We start from the raw sequence: 22,918 nt of genomic DNA, 5'->3' as shown, positions 1-22,918 counted from the left end.
CCCTAAACCTAGCTTCATGGCCACATCCCAGTTCAACCCTAACTTCATGGCCATATCCTGGTTCAGCCCTAACCCTAGCTTCATGTCCACATCCTGGTTCAGCCCTAACCCTAGCATCATGGCCACATCCTGGTTCAGCCCTAACCCTAGCTTCATGGCCACATCCTGGTTCAGCCCTAACCCTAGCTTCATGTCCACATCCTGGTTCAGCCCTAACCCTAGCATCATGGCCACATCCCAGTTCAACCCTAACTTCATGGCCATATCCTGGTTCAGCCCTAACCCTAGCTTCATGGCCACATTCTGGTTCAGCCCTAACCCTAGCATCATGTCCACATCCTGGTTCAGCCCTAACCCTAGCTTTATGGCCACATCCTGGTTCAACCCTAACCCTAGCTTCATGTCCACATCCTGGTTCAACCCTAGCATCATGGCCACATTCTGGTTCAGCCCTAACCCTAGCTTCATGGCCACATTCTGGTTCAGCCCTAACCCTAGCTTCATGGCCACATTCTGGTTCAGCCCTAACCCTAGCATCATGGCCACATTCTGGTTCAGCCCTAACCCTAGCTTCATGTCCACATCCCTGTTCAACCCTAACCCTAGCTTTATGGCCACATCCCAGTTCAACCCTAACCCTAGCTTCATGTCCACATCCCTGTTCAACCCTAACCCTAGCTTCATGGCCACATTCTGGTTCAACCCTAACCCTAGCATCATGGCCACATCCCAGTTCAACCCTAAACCTAGCTTCATGTCCACATCCCTGTTCAACCCTAACCCTAGCATCATGGCCACATTCTGGTTCAGCCCTAACCCTAGCATCATGGCCACATCCCAGTTCAACCCTAAACCTAGCTTCATGTCCACATCCCTGTTCAACCCTAACCCTAGCATCATGGCCACATTCTGGTTCAGCCCTAACCCTAGCTTCATGGCCACATTCTGGTTCAGCCCTAACCCTAGCATCATGGCCACATTCTGGTTCAGCCCTAACCCTAGCTTCATGTCCACATCCCTGTTCAACCCTAACCCTAGCTTTATGGCCACATCCCAGTTCAACCCTAACCCTAGCTTCATGTCTACATCCCTGTTCAACCCTAACCCTAGCTTCATGGCCACATTCTGGTTCAACCCTAAACCTAGCATCATGGCCACATCCCAGTTCAACCCTAAACCTAGCTTCATGTCCACATCCGGGTTCAGCCCTAACCCTAGCTTCATGGCCACATCCCAGTTCAACCCTAACCCTAGCATCATGTCCACATCCCAGTTCAACCCTAACCCTAGCATCATGGCCACATCCCAGTTCAACCCTAACCCTAGCATCATGTCCACATCCTGGTTCAGCCCTAAACCTAGCTTCATGGCCACATCCCAGTTCAACCCTAACTTCATGGCCATATCCTGGTTCAGCCCTAACCCTAGCTTCATGTCCACATCCTGGTTCAGCCCTAACCCTAGCATCATGGCCACATCCTGGTTCAGCCCTAACCCTAGCTTCATGGCCACATCCTGGTTCAGCCCTAACCCTAGCTTCATGTCCACATCCTGGTTCAGCCCTAACCCTAGCATCATGGCCACATCCTGGTTCAGCCCTAACCCTAGCTTCATGGCCACATTCTGGTTCAGCCCTAACCCTAGCATCATGTCCACATCCTGGTTCAGCCCTAACCCTAGCTTTATGGCCACATCCTGGTTCAACCCTAACCCTAGCTTCATGTCCACATCCTGGTTCAACCCTAACCCTAGCTTCATGTCCACATCCTGGTTCAACCCTAGCATCATGGCCACATTCTGGTTCAGCCCTAACCCTAGCTTCATGGCCACATTCTGGTTCAGCCCTAACCCTAGCTTCATGGCCACATTCTGGTTCAGCCCTAACCCTAGCTTCATGGCCACATTCTGGTTCAGCCCTAACCCTAGCATCATGGCCACATTCTGGTTCAGCCCTAACCCTAGCTTCATGTCCACATCCCTGTTCAACCCTAACCCTAGCTTCATGGCCACATCCCAGTTCAACCCTAACCCTAGCTTCATGTCCACATCCCTGTTCAACCCTAACCCTAGCTTCATGGCCACATTCTGGTTCAACCCTAACCCTAGCATCATGGCCACATCCCAGTTCAACCCTAAACCTAGCTTCATGTCCACATCCATGTTCAACCCTAACCCTAGCATCATGGCCACATTCTGGTTCAGCCCTAACCCTAGCATCATGGCCACATCCCAGTTCAACCCTAACCCTAGCTTTATGGCCACATCCTGGTTCAACCCTAACCCTAGCTTCATGTCCACATCCTGGTTCAACCCTAACCCTAGCTTCATGTCCACATCCTGGTTCAACCCTAGCATCATGGCCACATTCTGGTTCAGCCCTAACCCTAGCTTCATGGCCACATTCTGGTTCAGCCCTAACCCTAGCTTCATGGCCACATTCTGGTTCAGCCCTAACCCTAGCATCATGGCCACATTCTGGTTCAGCCCTAACCCTAGCTTCATGTCCACATCCCAGTTCAACCCTAAACCTAGCTTCATGTCCACATCCCTGTTCAACCCTAACCCTAGCATCATGGCCACATTCTGGTTCAGCCCTAACCCTAGCTTCATGGCCACATTCTGGTTCAGCCCTAACCCTAGCATCATGGCCACATTCTGGTTCAGCCCTAACCCTAGCTTCATGTCCACATCCCTGTTCAACCCTAACCCTAGCTTTATGGCCACATCCCAGTTCAACCCTAACCCTAGCTTCATGTCTACATCCCTGTTCAACCCTAACCCTAGCTTCATGGCCACATTCTGGTTCAACCCTAACCCTAGCATCATGGCCACATCCCAGTTCAACCCTAAACCTAGCTTCATGTCCACATCCGGGTTCAGCCCTAACCCTAGCTTCATGGCCACATCCCAGTTCAACCCTAACCCTAGCATCATGTCCACATCCCAGTTCAACCCTAACCCTAGCATCATGGCCACATCCCAGTTCAACCCTAACCCTAGCATCATGTCCACATCCTGGTTCAGCCCTAAACCTAGCTTCATGGCCACATCCCAGTTCAACCCTAACTTCATGGCCATATCCTGGTTCAGCCCTAACCCTAGCTTCATGTCCACATCCTGGTTCAGCCCTAACCCTAGCATCATGGCCACATCCTGGTTCAGCCCTAACCCTAGCTTCATGGCCACATCCTGGTTCAGCCCTAACCCTAGCTTCATGTCCACATCCTGGTTCAGCCCTAACCCTAGCATCATGGCCACATCCTGGTTCAGCCCTAACCCTAGCTTCATGGCCACATTCTGGTTCAGCCCTAACCCTAGCATCATGTCCACATCCTGGTTCAGCCCTAACCCTAGCTTTATGGCCACATCCTGGTTCAACCCTAACCCTAGCTTCATGTCCACATCCTGGTTCAACCCTAACCCTAGCTTCATGTCCACATCCTGGTTCAACCCTAGCATCATGGCCACATTCTGGTTCAGCCCTAACCCTAGCTTCATGGCCACATTCTGGTTCAGCCCTAACCCTAGCTTCATGGCCACATTCTGGTTCAGCCCTAACCCTAGCTTCATGGCCACATCCCAGTTCAACCCTAACCCTAGCTTCATGTCCACATCCCTGTTCAACCCTAACCCTAGCTTCATGGCCACATTCTGGTTCAACCCTAACCCTAGCATCATGGCCACATCCCAGTTCAACCCTAAACCTAGCTTCATGTCCACATCCCTGTTCAACCCTAACCCTAGCATCATGGCCACATTCTGGTTCAGCCCTAACCCTAGCTTCATGTCCACATCCCAGTTCAACCCTAAACCTAGCTTCATGTCCACATCCCTGTTCAACCCTAACCCTAGCATCATGGCCACATTCTGGTTCAGCCCTAACCCTAGCTTCATGGCCACATTCTGGTTCAGCCCTAACCCTAGCATCATGGCCACATTCTGGTTCAGCCCTAACCCTAGCTTCATGTCCACATCCCTGTTCAACCCTAACCCTAGCTTTATGGCCACATCCCAGTTCAACCCTAACCCTAGCTTCATGTCTACATCCCTGTTCAACCCTAACCCTAGCTTCATGGCCACATTCTGGTTCAACCCTAACCCTAGCATCATGGCCACATCCCAGTTCAACCCTAAACCTAGCTTCATGTCCACATCCGGGTTCAGCCCTAACCCTAGCTTCATGGCCACATCCCAGTTCAACCCTAACCCTAGCATCATGTCCACATCCCAGTTCAACCCTAACCCTAGCATCATGGCCACATCCCAGTTCAACCCTAACCCTAGCATCATGTCCACATCCTGGTTCAGCCCTAAACCTAGCTTCATGGCCACATCCCAGTTCAACCCTAACTTCATGGCCATATCCTGGTTCAGCCCTAACCCTAGCTTCATGTCCACATCCTGGTTCAGCCCTAACCCTAGCATCATGGCCACATCCTGGTTCAGCCCTAACCCTAGCTTCATGGCCACATCCTGGTTCAGCCCTAACCCTAGCTTCATGTCCACATCCTGGTTCAGCCCTAACCCTAGCATCATGGCCACATCCTGGTTCAGCCCTAACCCTAGCTTCATGGCCACATTCTGGTTCAGCCCTAACCCTAGCATCATGTCCACATCCTGGTTCAGCCCTAACCCTAGCTTTATGGCCACATCCTGGTTCAACCCTAACCCTAGCTTCATGTCCACATCCTGGTTCAACCCTAACCCTAGCTTCATGTCCACATCCTGGTTCAACCCTAGCATCATGGCCACATTCTGGTTCAGCCCTAACCCTAGCTTCATGGCCACATTCTGGTTCAGCCCTAACCCTAGCTTCATGGCCACATCCCTGTTCAACCCTAACCCTAGCTTTATGGCCACATCCCAGTTCAACCCTAACCCTAGCTTCATGTCCACATCCCTGTTCAACCCTAACCCTAGCTTCATGGCCACATTCTGGTTCAACCCTAACCCTAGCATCATGGCCACATCCCAGTTCAACCCTAAACCTAGCTTCATGTCCACATCCCTGTTCAACCCTAACCCTAGCATCATGGCCACATTCTGGTTCAGCCCTAACCCTAGCATCATGGCCACATCCCAGTTCAACCCTAAACCTAGCTTCATGTCCACATCCCTGTTCAACCCTAACCCTAGCATCATGGCCACATTCTGGTTCAGCCCTAACCCTAGCTTCATGTCCACATTCTGGTTCAGCCCTAACCCTAGCATCATGGCCACATTCTGGTTCAGCCCTAACCCTAGCTTCATGTCCACATCCCTGTTCAACCCTAACCCTAGCTTTATGGCCACATCCCAGTTCAACCCTAACCCTAGCTTCATGTCTACATCCCTGTTCAACCCTAACCCTAGCTTCATGGCCACATTCTGGTTCAACCCTAACCCTAGCATCATGACCACATCCCAGTTCAACCCTAAACCTAGCTTCATGTCCACATCCGGGTTCAGCCCTAACCCTAGCTTCATGGCCACATCCCAGTTCAACCCTAACCCTAGCATCATGTCCACATCCCAGTTCAACCCTAACCCTAGCATCATGGCCACATCCCAGTTCAACCCTAACCCTAGCATCATGTCCACATCCTGGTTCAGCCCTAAACCTAGCTTCATGGCCACATCCCAGTTCAACCCTAACTTCATGGCCATATCCTGGTTCAGCCCTAACCCTAGCTTCATGTCCACATCCTGGTTCAGCCCTAACCCTAGCATCATGGCCACATCCTGGTTCAGCCCTAACCCTAGCTTCATGGCCACATCCTGGTTCAGCCCTAACCCTAGCTTCATGTCCACATCCTGGTTCAGCCCTAACCCTAGCATCATGGCCACATCCTGGTTCAGCCCTAACCCTAGCTTCATGGCCACATTCTGGTTCAGCCCTAACCCTAGCATCATGTCCACATCCTGGTTCAGCCCTAACCCTAGCTTTATGGCCACATCCTGGTTCAACCCTAACCCTAGCTTCATGTCCACATCCTGGTTCAACCCTAACCCTAGCTTCATGTCCACATCCTGGTTCAACCCTAGCATCATGGCCACATTCTGGTTCAGCCCTAACCCTAGCTTCATGGCCACATTCTGGTTCAGCCCTAACCCTAGCTTCATGGCCACATTCTGGTTCAGCCCTAACCCTAGCTTCATGGCCACATTCTGGTTCAGCCCTAACCCTAGCATCATGGCCACATTCTGGTTCAGCCCTAACCCTAGCTTCATGTCCACATCCCTGTTCAACCCTAACCCTAGCTTCATGGCCACATCCCAGTTCAACCCTAACCCTAGCTTCATGTCCACATCCCTGTTCAACCCTAACCCTAGCTTCATGGCCACATTCTGGTTCAACCCTAACCCTAGCATCATGGCCACATCCCAGTTCAACCCTAAACCTAGCTTCATGTCCACATCCCTGTTCAACCCTAACCCTAGCATCATGGCCACATTCTGGTTCAGCCCTAACCCTAGCATCATGGCCACATCCCAGTTCAACCCTAACCCCAGCCTTAACACTACCCTTAACTCTAACACCATGGCTACACGGCCCCGCGTGTGCGTCCTCGTGTGCCATCATGCACATGTTGATTTTGTCTATCCCCACCAGACGTGATTATGACACGCAACTGTGAACCAACTAAATTCATTTGGGGACAAGTATAAAGACATATGAAACATCCATGGCTGTGCTGTTGCTAGCAGTTTGTCCCGGGAGATGAACATTGATCCCCTTTTTAGCTGGTTCTTTGTAGCCTTTTGACCCAGATCATACAAAAATGTTATGTTTCTCTACTCTGACGATTAATCCACACATAAAAAGGTACGTTTTTAGTTAATTATCTTTGATTAATATCTCCTCGTTGTCTTTTATACAACTACTGTATGTGAGGTTGTATCTCCGTGAAAACCAATAAGGAGATGGGAAATGCGGGACTTGCCGAGCGTCTCAAATAGAACCAAGTTCTATTTTAGCACTTGGCATCACAGCATTTGGCATCACAGCATTTGGCATCACAGTATGCTTAAGCGTGCCATCAGTGTGGATAAAATTATTGAATAACAATGTATGTTTACATTTATTTTGAAACACTCACACACATAACGTGACCGGTTTGGTTTCCTTGTAACCCTAGCTTCTTTCAAATCAAATCAAATGTATTTAGAAAGGCGTGTTACAAAGTGCTTATACAGAAACCCAGCCTAAAACCTCAAACAGCAAGCAATGCAGATGAACAAACACGATGGCTTGGAAAACTCCCTAAGAAGAAACCTAGAGAGGAACCAGGCTCTGAGGGGTGGCCAGTCCTCTTCTGGCAGTGCCGGGTGGAGATTATAACAGTACATGACCATTAAGGCCAGATAGTTCTTAAAGAGGTTCAAGCGTTTATAGATGACCAGCAGTATTAATTACCTCAGGAGTAAATGTCAGTTGGCTTTTTATAGACAAGCATTCAGAGGTTGAGACAGCAAGAGCGGTGGAGAGAGAGAGGGAGAGAGAGAGAGGGAGAGAGAGAGAGGGGGAGAGAACCCTAACCCAACCACAACCCTAACCTCAACCATAACCCTATCCTCCCCCACAACCCTAGCCTCACCCCCATTCCTGTTCAACCACAACCCTAACCTCAACCACAACCCTAACCTCAACCACAACCCTATCCTCAACCACAACCCTAGCCTCAACCACAACCCTATCCTCAACCACTACCCTATCCTCAACCACAACCCTATCCTCAACCACATCCCTGTTCAACCACAACCCTATCCTCAACCACAACCCTAGCCTCAACCACAACCCTAACCTCAACCACAACCCTAACCTCAACCCTAGCCTCAACCACAACCCTAGCCTCAACCACAACCCTAGCCTCAACCACAACCCTAACCATAAACCCTACTTCGCATAGTTCTGATAACAATATCGTCCTTTCCAGCATGGCCATCTAGTGACTACCCGCTCTCTCTGCCTGTGTATCAACCACATGACCCTCAGTGCATCCAGCCTCTCTCCAGCATTAGCGGTGAGCGCTAGCGACTGGAGATGCTAATCTCTGCCTCAAGGAGTTTTCTAATATAGTTTATCCTCCTCTGAGTGGCCCAGGAGAGAGGGAGGAAGGATAAAGAGAGACAGAGAGAAAGAGAGAGAAGAGAGAGAGCTGCAGCCACCCCCATTTCTCTTTACCTCTCTCCCTCCCTCCCTCTCTCTCGCTCTCTCTCCCTCTCTCTCTCTCTCCAACATATTCCTCCATATCTTATTATAGTAGGTACACCACCGTTCTTAACACACAGCATGCTGTACCTCCTTATTAGATTGGTCCCTCTGGTTCCATCCATATACCCAGGCTAACCTACTCTCGCTGCTGTAACTCAATGGGCTCTCCGAACTGGTTAGGAAGGCACTTCTCTTCCTGTTTCTACTGTATGGGCCTTTATTTCATACAGTGGTGTAAAGTATTTAAGTAAAAAATACTTTAATGTACTACTTACGTATATTGTGGGCTATCTGTACTTTACTTTACTATTTATATTTTTGACACCTTTTACTTCACTACATTCATAAAGAAATGATTGTACTTTTCCCTGATACCAAAAAGTACTTGTTAATGGTCCACTTCACACCCTTTATCAAGAGAACATGGTCGTCCCTACTGCCTCTGACCTGGCGGACTCACTAAACACAAATGCTTTGTTTGTAAATTATGTGTTGGAATGTGCCTCTGGCTATCCTTAAATGTAAAAAATATGTACGAAAATGGTATGCTTTATAAGGAATTTGAAATGATTTATACTTTTACTTTTGATACTTAAGTATATTAAAACCAAATACTTTCCGACTTTTACTGAAGTAGTATTTAACTGGGTGACTTTCACTTTTATCTGAGTCTCTTTCTAGTAAGGTATCTTTACTTTTACTCAACTTTGAAAACTGGGTACTTTTTCCACCCTTCCTATGTATGGAGTCATACGCTTAAACATGGAGTCATTCACTTTGGAGTCATTCACACACATGAATATACACACACACACACATTGCTATGCCCTTCACCCCCACGCACACGCACACACAGCAGAGAATGAGATAAGACATGTTTAAAATGCAGCGTAGTGGTCATGTGGATGATATCGCTGTGTTCAGTGGATCTCGGACCTATAGCGGAAGAGCCTTCTGGCACATGACATCACTCAAACCTTCTCTACTGGGAATGCCCAAAACCACCCCTACATCTCAACAGTCTAAGGTGCCTTCCTCTTCACGTCTCCTTTCCTACATTTCAATAGTATAAGGTACTTGTCGTTCTGCCCCTGAGCAAGGCAGTTAAACCACTGTTCCCCTGAGCAAGGCAGTTAACCCACTGTTCCCCTGAGCAAGGCAGTTAACCCACTGTTCCCCTGAGCAAGGCAGTTAACCCACTGTTCCCCTGAGCAAGGCAGTTAACCCACTGTTCCCCTGAGCAAGGCAGTTAACCCACTGTTCCCCTGAGCAAGGCAGTTAACCCACTGTTCCCCTGAGCAAGGCAGTTAACCCACTGTTCCCCTGAGCAAGGCAGTTAACCCACTGTTCCCCTGAGCAAGGCAGTTAACCCACTGTTCCCCTGAGCAAGGCAGTTAACCCACTGTTCCCCTGAGCAAGGCAGTTAACCCACTGTTCCCCTGAGCAAGGCAGTTAACCCACTGTTCCCCTGAGCAAGGCAGTTAACCCACTGTTCCCCTGAGCAAGGCAGTTAACCCACTGTTCCCCTGAGCAAGGCAGTTAACCCACTGTTCCCCTGAGCAAGGCAGTTAACCCACTGTTCCCCTGAGCAAGGCAGTTAACCCACTGTTCCCCTGAGCAAGGCAGTTAACCCACTGTTCCCCTGAGCAAGGCAGTTAACCCACTGTTCCCCTGAGCAAGGCAGTTAACCCACTGTTCCCCTGAGCAAGGCAGTTAACCCACTGTTCCCCTGAGCAAGGCAGTTAACCCACTGTTCCCCTGAACAAGGCAGTTAACCCACTGTTCCCCTGAGCAAGGCAGTTAACCCACTGTTCCCCTGAACAAGGCAGTTAACCCACTGTTCCCCTGAACAAGGCAGTTAACCCACTGTTCCCCTGAACAAGGCAGTTAACCCACTGTTCCCCTGAACAAGGCAGTTAACCCACTGTTCCCGGGCGCAGAAGACATGGATGTCGTTTAAGGCCCCCCCGCACCTCTCTGATTCAGAGGGGTTGGGTTAAATGCAGAAGACATGGATGTCGTTTAAGGCCCCCCCGCACCTCTCTGATTCAGAGGGGTTGGGTTAAATGCAGAAGACATGGATGTCGTTTAAGGCCCCCCCGCACCTCTCTGATTCAGAGGGGTTGGGTTAAATGCAGAAGACATGGATGTCGTTTAAGGCCCCCCCCCCGCACCTCTCTGATTCAGAGGGGTTGGGTTAAATGCAGAAGACATGGATGTCGTTTAAGGCAGCTGCATCTCTCTGATTCAGAGGGGTTGGGTTAAATGCAGAAGACACATTTCAGTTGAATGCATTCAGTTGTACAATTGACTAGGTATCCCCCTTTCCCTTTCCTTCCTCACCACATCTCCTTCCCTACATATCAATAGTCTATAGATGCCTTTCTTTTCACATCTTCTATCCTACACCTCAATAGTCTGAGGTGCCTTCCTCTTCACATCTCCTTCCCTACGTCTCGATAGTCTAAAGTGGATTCCTCTTCACATCCCCTTAACTTAGGGAGAAAGCATTGCACCGAGTGATGTTCTGCCATTTGTCTGTCGTTGATGCGCCATTCATTTGGCACAATGTGTTTTAGGGACCACCTGCCAGTGGGTGTCTGACTGCCGACATTTTCGGCCATTTGTACATGTAGAATCTGCTTGCGCTCAGTTTTCATATGACGTCCAAATTACGTTACTACAAATATTAATAGCTAATTAGCTAATTTTTTGATGGCTATATATAATACAAATCAAGGTGAGGGTGATGGAAATGCATTTGGCAGTTGATCTACTTCTGTTCTGTAAATGGCACTGTGTGCTCTTTTCGAAGGATGGATCCCAGTCTTTTCAGGACTATGGGATATGAGAGGTCAGGGGTGGTCTGCCGGGCATTGGGATGGCAACCCAACTCGGGATGAGGAGGGCTTTTAGTGGGTGGAATAGTGGGGACCAATTGGAGGTTTACTTAGTAGCATTGTGAATATCATGGTACAGCTCTATATACGCTCAATCATCATGTTACTTTTTAATGGTATGTTTACAAACATATATTTTGATAAATAGAATTGAAAGTTGTGTCTCATTATGGTAAGTGGTGAAATAAGTACAGCCAGTTATAATTGTAATGGCTTAGCAGATAATAAGAAAAGACGATCAGTATTTACCTGGCTAAAAGAGATATCTATTGTTTACAGGAAACCCATTCAACAATTTTAGATGAAGTTTTGTGGAAAAAGAACTGGGGGGGGTGAAATATACTTCTCCCATGGGCAAAGACATTCAAAAGGGGTGATGGTTTTAATTAACAGTCATTTTGATCCAAATGTGCAAATTGTCCAAACAGATTATCAAGGTAGATAGATTATTTAAAATATGTTATTGGACAATAAACAGATATGGCTTATTAACCTATACGGTGCGAATAATGATGATCCAAGCTTCTTTGAAAATATATATAATAATTTATCACTAGACTCTATTATTATGGTGGGAGATTTTAATACGGTCTTAAATACTTCTATGGACCGGAAAGGAAATCACACTACAAACTATCACCGTCAGGCACTTAAGGAAATCATGAATGTCAGGGATATATTGGAATTAGTGGATATATGGAGACTTAAATACCCTGACCTAGTGAGATATACATGGCGGAGGCTTAATCAAGCTAGTCGTCTTGACTAATTTCTTATGTCATTCTCTCTGGCACCAAAAGTTTAAAAAGTATTGATAGGGGACAGAATGCGGTCGGATCATCACATAATTGGCATATATATTACTCTTAAAGAAATTTCCACGTAGGCGAGGAAATTAGAAATGTAATCAAAGCCTACTAGATGATAAGTTGTTTAGAACTAGGACAGAAGAATTTATAACTGACTTTTTCAGACATAACATAGGTACAACAGGTCCCCTTATTGTATGGGACACTTTTAAGTGTGCCTTTAGAGGCCATGAAATTCAGTACTCATCTATAAAACAAAAACAATTTAGATCAAAAGAGTACATATTAACAAAGGAAATTGAAGGACTAACAGTCAGTTAGATAGCAATAAAAACTGTACCATAGAGACACAGAATAAGTTAGAGGAAAGACACAGAATAAGTTAGAGGAAAAACAAATGGAGGAACTTATTCAAGAAAGATCCCAGTGTAATATATTATAAAAATAAAACAAACTGGATGGAATATGGGGGAAAATGCACCAAATTATTTTTCAATCTTCAATATAGAAATGCTACCAAAAGAAAATGTATTCAACCTTGTTACAAATTATGGAGTCACACATGATTCACCTAATTATATTTTGAAAGAGAAAGTAAAGTACTTTAAAAATATCCCAGTTCAACCCTAACCCTAGCTTCATGTCCACATCCCAGTTCAACCCTAGTCTGTCTAGCTTCTGTAGACACAGACCACTAAGAACTGGGCGTGGTCTTTTTGCGTCACTATAGTTCACATGCTTCTGAGGAGCTCCCATTCTTAGAGTAACCAAGTGCTCCGATTGGCTACAGGGAAGTAGACATGAATCAATGTGAGTGTTAGTTCAGTCCTGTCACTCTAGTCACACTGTAGTTTTATTGACATTATCTATTTCAGCCTGCCACAGCCTGCCGGACATGCCACAAGCATGTGGAATAACGTAGATAGCAGTTACGAATGTGGGCAGCGGGGTCACACGTCAAATTTGAGACTCCACTGACTTATGGGCTCTAAATACAGTGTGTGTCCATGTGAAATCACATGTTTCCAGCTGATTTTCCGCAATTAATGGTTTCCTTTCTGAAATGGATATTTGTTCCTCATTTAAGATGTTGTAATGCAGCTCGACTCTGAGTTCTGACGTTACCAGCAGCTCAGCGGAACCCCTGTGTGCCTGTGTTTTCTTAGCCACTATCTCTATGTCTGAGATCTGCATGTACACTCACTCTGGTACCTTCCTGGCTGGTTGCCATGGTAGTGCACCTCATCAAAAGGCGCCCACCCTCAAATCAAATCAAATCAAATGTTATTGGTCACATACACATGGTTAGCCGATGTTATTGCGAGGGTAGCGAAGTGCTTGAGCTTCTAGTTCCGACAGTGCAGCAATATCTAACATGTAATCTAACAGTTCCACCACAACTACCTAATACAAACAAAGGGATGGAATAAGTGTACATATAAATATATGGATGAGCAATGACCAAGCAGCATAGAATACAGCATATACATACAGGATGAGTAATTTTTTTATTTAACTAGGCAACAAATTATTATTTACAATGACGGCCTAAGAACAGTGGGTTGTTCAGGGGCAGAACAACAGATTTTTACCTTGTCAGCTCAGGGATTCGATCTAGCAACCTATCGGTTACTGGCCCAACACTCTAACCACTAAGCTACCTGCCGCCCCAGTAATGCAAGATATGTAAACATCATTATTAAAGTGACTAGTGATCCATTTATTAAAGTGGCCAATGATTTCAAGTCTGTATGAAGGCAGCAGCCTCTCCGTGTCAGTGATGGCTGTTTAACAGTCTGATGGCCTTGAGATGGAAGCTATTTTTCCTTGGTCCCAGCTTTGATGCAGGGTGAACAGGCAGTGGCTCGGGTGGCAATCATAACCTGTATCACAGAGTGAGTGTGTGTGTGTGTGTTTGTTTGTGTGTATTTCCATCCCTTCCACCATTAAAATGCAACACCCCCCCCCCCCCCCCCCTCTCAGTACTGTACTTTAGTAGCTAATGTCATGTGGATAACTCAGGTGCAATATCGGTTGTAACTGATAAGGACACATTACAACCGTAGCTCTTTTCATCAAGACTTGGACTTTCCATTGATAGTAACTAGGACAAATGCCATACTGTAGAATATATCATAAAAATCACTAGTTAATCACTAACTATATACTGAGTATACCAAACATAAGGAACACCTAATAAAAGAGAGAGGGCAGAAAGTTTGATACATCTTTTTGTATGTTGCACAAGTTCTTCAGCCCTATTCTTGCATATCCTGAGTGCAGGCCCTAAGAAGCTTTGGATAAGTAGACGTTGATGTTGTGACCAAAATGTAATTAAAATAAATTAGGCTCAGATTGGGTTTAGCGTGCCAAGAGGAACTGTGAAACAACTTTGTAAGATGAGTGCAGTTTTAGAAAAGCATGTACAAAGAATGTCTTTCATAAAACGTGTACTTGAATAGCCAAGATCAAGTCTTTTGACTGTTACAAAATTATATGAATTATACTTGAAATAGTCTGAGTTTCATGAAATACAGACATGAATTTACTTTTTCAAGGAACAATATATGATGCTTTCATCTCTGCGATGGGTCAATCAACTTGTATTTTCTAAGGTCCTATATCAAACATTTCAGGACTAAGGACTATAGTACAGTATAGGACTATAGGACAGTATAAGGACTACATGTACAGTATAGGACTATAGTACAGTATAAGGACTATAGTACAGTATAAGGTCTATAGGTCCACAGCTTCCTCACCATTGTCTATGTACTCTATTTCAGACACTGTTTCTCCTTCTCTCTCTTTCTCTCTCTAGTAGTTATATGTTTAATGGGCCTTCAGGTAGATTTAACTGTCAACCTAAGTGATTAATACCAGTTATATAAGAGTAACACAGACAGAAACACACAAACGCACACTGTTGAATGAACTGATATGGCTTTCCCAGTCTATTTTCTAAAGCCCCACTTTCAATGGAAATGTCTAGAAATCACAAATAAATGAACTCTACACTACTTTACAAACCTGTAGGGGTTGAGAAATAGTGTGAGCATGAGATTGAGATAATCTTATCTGCCTTGCTGAATGTACAATTAGCTGCTATCTTTGATTTGGAGTGAAATATGAAGCAAGCTGCCTTATCGTAATCTGCCCCCAATAGAGCTAGCTGTGGGGTAGGGATTGCCTCACAGCTCCCTCTGTCAGAGAGAAGGCAGAAGATCAATGTGTATAGGGAAGGGCATTCAACATGCATGGCACTTACGCAAATGACTGATGATTGGCTGAGAGAAATTGATAATAAAAAGATTGTGGGAGCTGTTTTGTTAGACTTCAGTGTGGCTTTTGACATTAACGATCATAGTATGCTGCTGGAAAAACTTACAGTATATCTTTATATCTTCAGTATGTCTTTACACACCCTGCTATATTGTGGATTGAGAATTACCTGTCTAAGAGAACACAGAGGGTGTTCTTTAATGGAAGTCTCTCCAACATAATCCAGATAGAATCAGGCATTCCCCAGGGCAGCTGCCCCTTACTTTTTTCAATCTTTGCTAATGACCTGCCACTGGTTCTGAGTAAAGCCTGTGTGTCTATGTTTGCTGATGACTCAACATTATACACGTCAGCTGCTACAGCAAGTGAAATCACTGCAACACTTAACAAAGAGATGCAGTCAGTTTCAGAATGGGTGGCAAGGAATAAGTTAGCCCTAAATATTTCAAAAACTAAAAGCATTGTATTTGGGACAAATCATTCACTAAACCATAAACCTCAACTAAATATTGCAATGAATAATGTGGAAGTTGGGGAGATTGAACTGCTTGGAGTAACCCTGGATTGTAAACTGTTATGGTCAAAACATTTTGATGCAACAGTAGCTAAGGTGGGGAGAGGTCTGTCCATAATAAAGTGTTGTTCGGCCTTCTTAACTACAATATCAACAAGGCAGGTTCTACAGGTCCTAGTGTTATTGCACCACAAAGAGGGACTTAGGAAAATTACAACTGGTCCAGACAGGGCAGCACGGCTGGCCCTTAAATGTACACGTAGAGATGTCTGTTTAAACTACTAGCACACAGCTTGGAAACCCATGTACACCCCACAATACATGCCTCCAAGTCCAGAACAGACTATGGGAGGCGCACAGTACTACATAGATCCATGACTACATGAAACTCTATTCCACATCAAGTAACTGATGCAAGCAGTAGAATCTGATTTAAAAAAACAGATAAAAATACAACTTATGGAACAGTGAGGACTGTGAAGAGTCACGCACACAGGTACAAATACACGGATACAAACACACATAATATACACACTATACACACACGTACATCTAGATAGTGTTGTAGTAGTGGCCTGAGGGCACACACTTAATGTATTGTGAAATCTGTTGTAAATCTGTGTGTTATGTCGTTACTACCGTATTTAGTTGCCATGGCAGCAGCTAATGGGGATTCATAATAGATACAAATACAAATGTGTAGTTCAGTTCAGAATGTAAGTAGAACCAAAACATTTGCAAAATATTGCTTTTTCAGATCACTCTTAGTCTATAGTGATGATGATGATGCTGATGATAAAGATAATGCTGTTGCTGCTGATGATGATGAGGAGGAGGAGGATGATGAATACGAAGACGAAGATGATGATGAAGATTGATAGTACGATGAGGAGGAGGATGATGAAGATGTTGAAGATAACTAACCCTTCCATGTCTTCTCCCATGCATGTTGTGTCCTACAGGGAAAGTCCTACCCATTCAGAGGCTCTTTCCCCCCCATGTGGAATCCATTTGCCCTGATGGACTACAACAACCTTTGGAGGAAGATGGATGAGATGGGCAGCGAGGTAAATACACACAGCATCCTTTTCTGTCTAGTGCAGCCATCCCCTCCACATTTCAGGCCCAATCCCAAACCAACCCCTACTCCCTAGTCTCTAGCCATTGATACTTATTGATGGTTCCACCCTCATAGTGTATTTGTGTGTGTGTTCCAGATCCCCAGAGAGGCTCCATGGAGGGCTCCCCATGCTGAGGAGTGGGACAAGATGACCATGAAGCAGCTCTTTGACAAGATCTGCTGGACCAAGTACTGTACTACACCCATTTCACAATACACACAGGACCATTCAACCCCATGGAGCATCACTTTTTATAGTCTTTGTGATTGTTGTGATTACATGTGTGTGTGTTGTGCGTTGTCTGTGTGTGTGCGCATGTGCATGCTCCTCCCTCTCCTCACAGTTCTGCGAGGCGGTTTGCCACTCTGTTTGTGAACGTGAACGTGACCTCTGAACCCCACGAGGTGTCTGCCCTGTGGTTCCTCTGGTACGTCAAGCAGTGTGGAGGGACCATGAGGATTTTCTCCACCACCAACGGAGGACAGGTACTGTACACAACTGTCCGTCTGTCTGTATGCCTGTCTGTCTGGCTGGTTGCCTGCCGGGCTATCTCTCTGACCATGTGGACTGGCTCTTCCATATCCATACAGGGTTCTACACACTTAGAAAAAGACAAGTGTTCTTTGTAAGGCAAAGGGTTCTACCTTAGAACCTTTAAAATCCTAAGAACCATTTTTGGAAGAAAGGGTTCTTTGATGATTCTTTGGAAATAAGGATTATTTTGATGGCAAAAAGGGTTCTTTGGAAGGCAAGAAGGTTTCTACATAGAAACATATATTATATTTCCCAGCATGCTCTATTGCAGGGAGATTTTCAGAATTGTTTGTTTTCTAAACTAATCCAATCTGTTAGTAGTTGGACTTATTGCACCCGTTACTGGGATGGTTGTTCCAGTTTAGATGACGAGGTAGTTAATCTTCCCTACCCTGGCAATCATTCTGAATGCAGGTGATAAAAAATTCCACTTTTAGGATATCCTAACTCTGGCTAGATTACAATAGGAATTGCATATCACATTGCAAGCCAACATAATGTGATTTGCAGGCCTGTTGTGGCCTGTAAACCAGGAGCTTCCTAACACCACTGTGTTAGGGTAGATAGAACTTCAAAGAAAGGTTGTATGATATTTGTAATTATTTTAAAGTCTAATAATGCTGGTGGAACCTTTCATTGATGGTTCTAAGAACCCTCCAAAGAGAAAAGTGTTCTCGGTAGGACCCTTCATAGAGGGTTCTCGGAATAACTTTTAGATGCTAAAATGGTTATTGGTTGAACCCTTCGTAGAGGGTTTTATGCTGAACCCTTCATAGAAGGTTTTAGGTACAACCACATACAGGGGGTTCTATTAATAACCCTACATAGAATAAGGAGAAGTTTGCCCTGTTTTTGGCTTGGGTTCTAGGTTTGCTGTGCTGAGCCTCTCACACAGGAGCCTCTGAACTGAGCTCAGAAAACTATCCTCCATGTTAGCACAAAACATTCCACAACAATAACATTCTCATTTGGATTCTACTTACATTGTCACTAACATGAAACCTCTGGTGGCAAAATTAGCCATTCTAAATCTTACCATTCCCTGGCCCTATAGAGCCGTCCTTCACCCCCCCCCAAATTAGCCTTGTTCATTCTCTGCTCTCTAATTTATAGGAATAATCCCTCCCTCCACAATTGCTGATCTTCAGAGCCCAGGGAGAACCCATTATTCTGGTTTACTTTGAAAAGCTGAGTGGCTCCATTGCCTAGGTGACGGTTGAAGGGGATGTGTTGGAGTAATTAGAGAATGTTGTTGTGAGGTCATCCACTTTCATTTCCTGTTTGGTCCGCCCCGCTCTCTGGCTCCAAATGTTTTCATTCAGTGTGTTTATTCTCCAGGTAGAGCAATAGAGAAAGTTTGTCATGAGTTGATACAGCATTTGCTCCTATGTTGAAGTCAATTGCCATGCATGCCAAGCAGAGTTGCATATTCTCTGCAGATGAATTGTCCTCAGTAGAGTACTGCTATGGTATGCAGATGCATAATAAAGATCCGCTATGCTGTAGGTCACTGTCCCAAATCCCTATCCATCTGTTCAACTCAAAACAACTATATGTGTACATGTGTTTTGAAACAAACTACTTTTCTTGGTTGCAGGTGAAAGTATAACATCACTTACAATCATGCAGAAATTTCCCACTGCCATCATCCGTTTTTGACCTGCCTTGAGACCCTGTTGTTATAGCTGGCCCAATCTCACAGTGGAAGGCACACAATGGGTTTCCTATTAGAGAAAGCTGAGGGGAGTTTACACTAACCATATGGAGAGGGTCAAAGGTTACTCAGCGTTATGTACTTTCTAATGTGGCCTTGCCAAGACCCACTCTCACTTTCCAATATACCCGCCTACCTGACTGATTTCGGTTCACTACAGTTCAAATGAGTGTTATTGTACTGTCTTCTAAGGCCAGCCTAGATCAAAAGAGGGTCACCACCCAAGTGTATGACAGCTCACCACAGAAACATCAGTCAACTGCCCCAGGGGGTCTGAGTGTCTTAGGTATATTTAGGGAGGCAGAAGAAGGAACAGAACAACAATTTCATGTCTCATAGGGTGTAAATCTAGCACTGATGTCATTTGGATTAGGATAGCGCATATTCTGACGTTAGGATTCAGCCAATAGAGAATACTACATCTAACTTTGTCAAAAGTAGTGCACTTCAGTAATAGTCCACTGTAAAATAAAGGTGCCTTTTCCTGTCTTATGTTTTTCCCAACCCTCTGAACATTACACAAACACACCGAGGCTGGAAGCAGCATGGGGTCAGTCGCAGAGCAGCTCCCTCTTGGAGCAGGTTAGGCCTTATTACCATTGCGTGTATTTGATTCATATGACTGATGATACAGTATTTACATTTCAGGAGAGGAAGTTTGTGGGCGGTTCCAGCCAGATCAGTGAGTGTATGGCCAAGGAGCTGGGTGAGTGTGTCAAGATGGAATCTCCCGTCTACAGGATCGACCAGACAGGGGACATGGTCGAGGTTGAGACTCTCAACAAGGAAACATACAGGGTGAGTAAGAGAGCAGTCGTCTCCGATCCATCAACCTATTGATGATGTCAGCCCACACTGTAAAAAATGCAACTTGTTTTTACGGTAACTTACTGGCACCCAGTTACCTTTTTAGTTATTGTAAAAAAAAAAGTAACAGTATGTTACCGTATCTTTCCAGAAAACATACATTTTTACAGTAACTTTTTACAGTAACTTACAGGTAACTTGTTGCTGTAAGTTAGCAAAAAAAACAAGTTACGGTTTATAAAGTGCACATTCCACTGTGTTGTAACCCACTGATTTCAGATTGTGCCTCTGCTGCCATCTAGAGCTCGGATGTTCATAATACATGACACCTCATAAGGTCCATGTTGTAACTACTGTACATCTGCATTCTAGAACTCCCGGAACATTCTAGTAATCCTTAATTTATCCATAAAACTCTGTACTTACAGGGCCCCTTAGTTTGTGTGTGCGTGCCTGTGGGCCGTGCATGCCTGCATGCGTGTGTATGTTTGTCTGCATTTGTGTGTGTGCGGGCGGGCGGGAGTGCATGTGTGTGTGTGTGTAAGCCTGAGGGCATTGTTGTCAGTAAGCTGGTCTTCATCTCTCTATCCAGACCACATCCTCTTTCCCTGTTAAAACCCATTAAGCAGAAGTGCCCTAGAGCTGCTTAGTCACCCGGGGAGAACTGGGGAGGTACACACTACACACCACGTAGGCCTCAACTCTTCTCTGGTGTGTTTTGTTTCTCCCAGGCCAAGTATGTGATTGTGGCGACCGCCCCTGGTCTGAACCTGAAGATGCACTTTAACCCCGAGCTGCCCCCGCTCAGAAACCAGCTGATCCACAGGGTCCCCATGGGCTCTGTCATTAAGTGTATGGTCTACTACAGAGAGAACTTCTGGAGGAAGAAAGGTAAGGAGTGAGGGAGGGAGAGAGGGTCCATGGGCTCTGTCATCAAATATGTGGTATACTACAGAGCTAACTTGTGGAGGAAGAATTGTAAGGAGGGAGGGAGGGAGGGTCCGTGGTTTCTGTCATCAAATATGTGGTATACCAGAGAGATAACATGGAGAAATGAGGGATATATGTCCTCTCTTTCTTTCCTCCTTATCTGTTTTTATTGATCCCTTCTCTCTCCTCTCTTCCTTCCCTCCTTATTCCTGTCTATTGATCCCTTCTCTCTCCTCTCTTCCTTCCCTCCTTATTCCTGTCTATTGATCCCTTCTCTCTCCTCTCTTCCTTCCCTTCTTATTCCTGTCTATTGATCCCTTCTCTCTCCTCTCTTCCTTCCCTCCTTATTCCTGTCTTGATCCCTTCTCTCTCCTCTCTTCCTTCCCTCCTTATTCCTGTCTATTGATCCCTTCTCTCTCCTCTCTTCCTTCCCTCCTTATTCCTGTCTATTGATCCCTTCTCTCTTCCTGTTCTCCTTCTCTCCTGAATCTCACTCATCCCCCTCTCTCAGGGTACTGTGGCACTATGGTGATCGAGGAGGAAGAGGCCCCCATCAGCTTGACTCTGGATGACACAAAGCCTGATGGGACTGTGCCCGCCATTATGGGGTAAACACAGATATTTAGTTTCCTGCATCCCAGTATGATTACTCATAGAGAACACAAAATTGTGGTAATAACTGCATTTCTCCGGTTCCTCTGTCACAGCTTCATCCTGGCCCGCAAGTGTAGGAAGCTATGTGAACTGACCAGAGAGGAGAGGTAAACAATCTGTCTGACTGTTTAACGTGTTCAGTACCTACAGTGTGTTTTACTTCACTTCATCATGTGTATACTATGCTAGGAGGAATGTCCATGTGTACTAGCATTGAGAGTTTAACCCTATCCCTTCCTTAACCCTTAAAGATGGTTGTTGTCCCCTGTAGGAAGAAGAGGATCTGTGAGATCTACTCCAGAGTGCTGGGCTCAGAGGAAGCTCTGCATGTGAGTGGAACCATTACTACTATTATTACTACTATTATGACTACTACTATGACTACTACTACTATGACTACTACTACTATGACTACTACTACTACTACAACAACTACTACTAATACTACCATGACTACTACTACTACTACTACTACTACTACTAATACTATTACTACTACTACTACAACAACTACTACTACTACTACTACTACTACTACTACTACTACTACTACTATTACTACTACTATGACTACTACTACTATGACTACTACTACTATGACTACTACTACTACTACTACTACTACTACTACTACTACTACTACTAACACTACAACTACAACAACTACTACTACTATGACTACTACTACTACTAATAATACTATTACTACTACTACTACAACAACTACTACTAATACTACTATGACTACTACTACTACTACTACTAATACTATTACTACTACTACTACAACAACTACTACTACTACTACTACTACTATGACTACTACTACTATGGCTACTATTACTACTACTACTATTACTACTACTACTACTACTACTACTGTGACGACTACTACGACTACTATGATTACTACTACTACTACTACTACTATGACTACTACTACTACTATTACCACTACTATGACTACTACTATTACTACTACTACTACTATGACTACTACTATGACTACTACTACTATGACTACTACTATGACTACTACTACTATGACTACTATTATGACTACTACTATTACTACTACTACTACTATGACTACTGCTATGACTACTACTATGACTACTATTACTACTATTATGACTACTATTACTACTACTACTACTACTATGACTACTATTACTACTATGACGACTACTATGACTACTATTACTACTACTATGCCTACTACTATGACTACTATGACTACTATTACTACTGCTATTACTACTACTACTACTACTACTATGACTACTATGACTACTATTACTACTGCTATTACTACTACTACTACTACTACTATGACTACTATTACTACTGCTATTACTACTACTATGCCTACTACTATGACTACTATGACTACTATTACTACTACTACTATGACTACTATTACTACTACTGTGACTACTACTACTACTACTACTACTAC

The 22,918-nt window shown here is 44.9% G+C and overlaps 1 protein-coding gene across 1 annotated transcript in view; it reads left to right on the top strand.

Annotated features, from left to right (window-relative positions):
• The window catches only part of mao (monoamine oxidase), a 63,288-nt gene that overhangs the window by 33,048 nt on the left and 7,322 nt on the right, over nucleotides 1–22,918 (top strand). The window contains exons 4-11 of the mRNA XM_021578875.2: nucleotides 16,662–16,766; nucleotides 16,917–17,008; nucleotides 17,164–17,305; nucleotides 19,717–19,866; nucleotides 20,607–20,766; nucleotides 21,317–21,413; nucleotides 21,513–21,566; nucleotides 21,731–21,788. Of these exons, the coding sequence (XP_021434550.1) occupies nucleotides 16,662–16,766; nucleotides 16,917–17,008; nucleotides 17,164–17,305; nucleotides 19,717–19,866; nucleotides 20,607–20,766; nucleotides 21,317–21,413; nucleotides 21,513–21,566; nucleotides 21,731–21,788 (858 nt within the window). The remainder of the gene's footprint in view (nucleotides 1–16,661; nucleotides 16,767–16,916; nucleotides 17,009–17,163; nucleotides 17,306–19,716; nucleotides 19,867–20,606; nucleotides 20,767–21,316; nucleotides 21,414–21,512; nucleotides 21,567–21,730; nucleotides 21,789–22,918) is intronic.

Source organism: Oncorhynchus mykiss, chromosome 22 (genome assembly GCF_013265735.2).
Source record: "Oncorhynchus mykiss isolate Arlee chromosome 22, USDA_OmykA_1.1, whole genome shotgun sequence".
In the NCBI taxonomy this organism is placed as follows: domain Eukaryota; kingdom Metazoa; phylum Chordata; class Actinopteri; order Salmoniformes; family Salmonidae; genus Oncorhynchus; species Oncorhynchus mykiss.
This window is presented reverse-complemented; position numbering and strand designations above follow the sequence as displayed.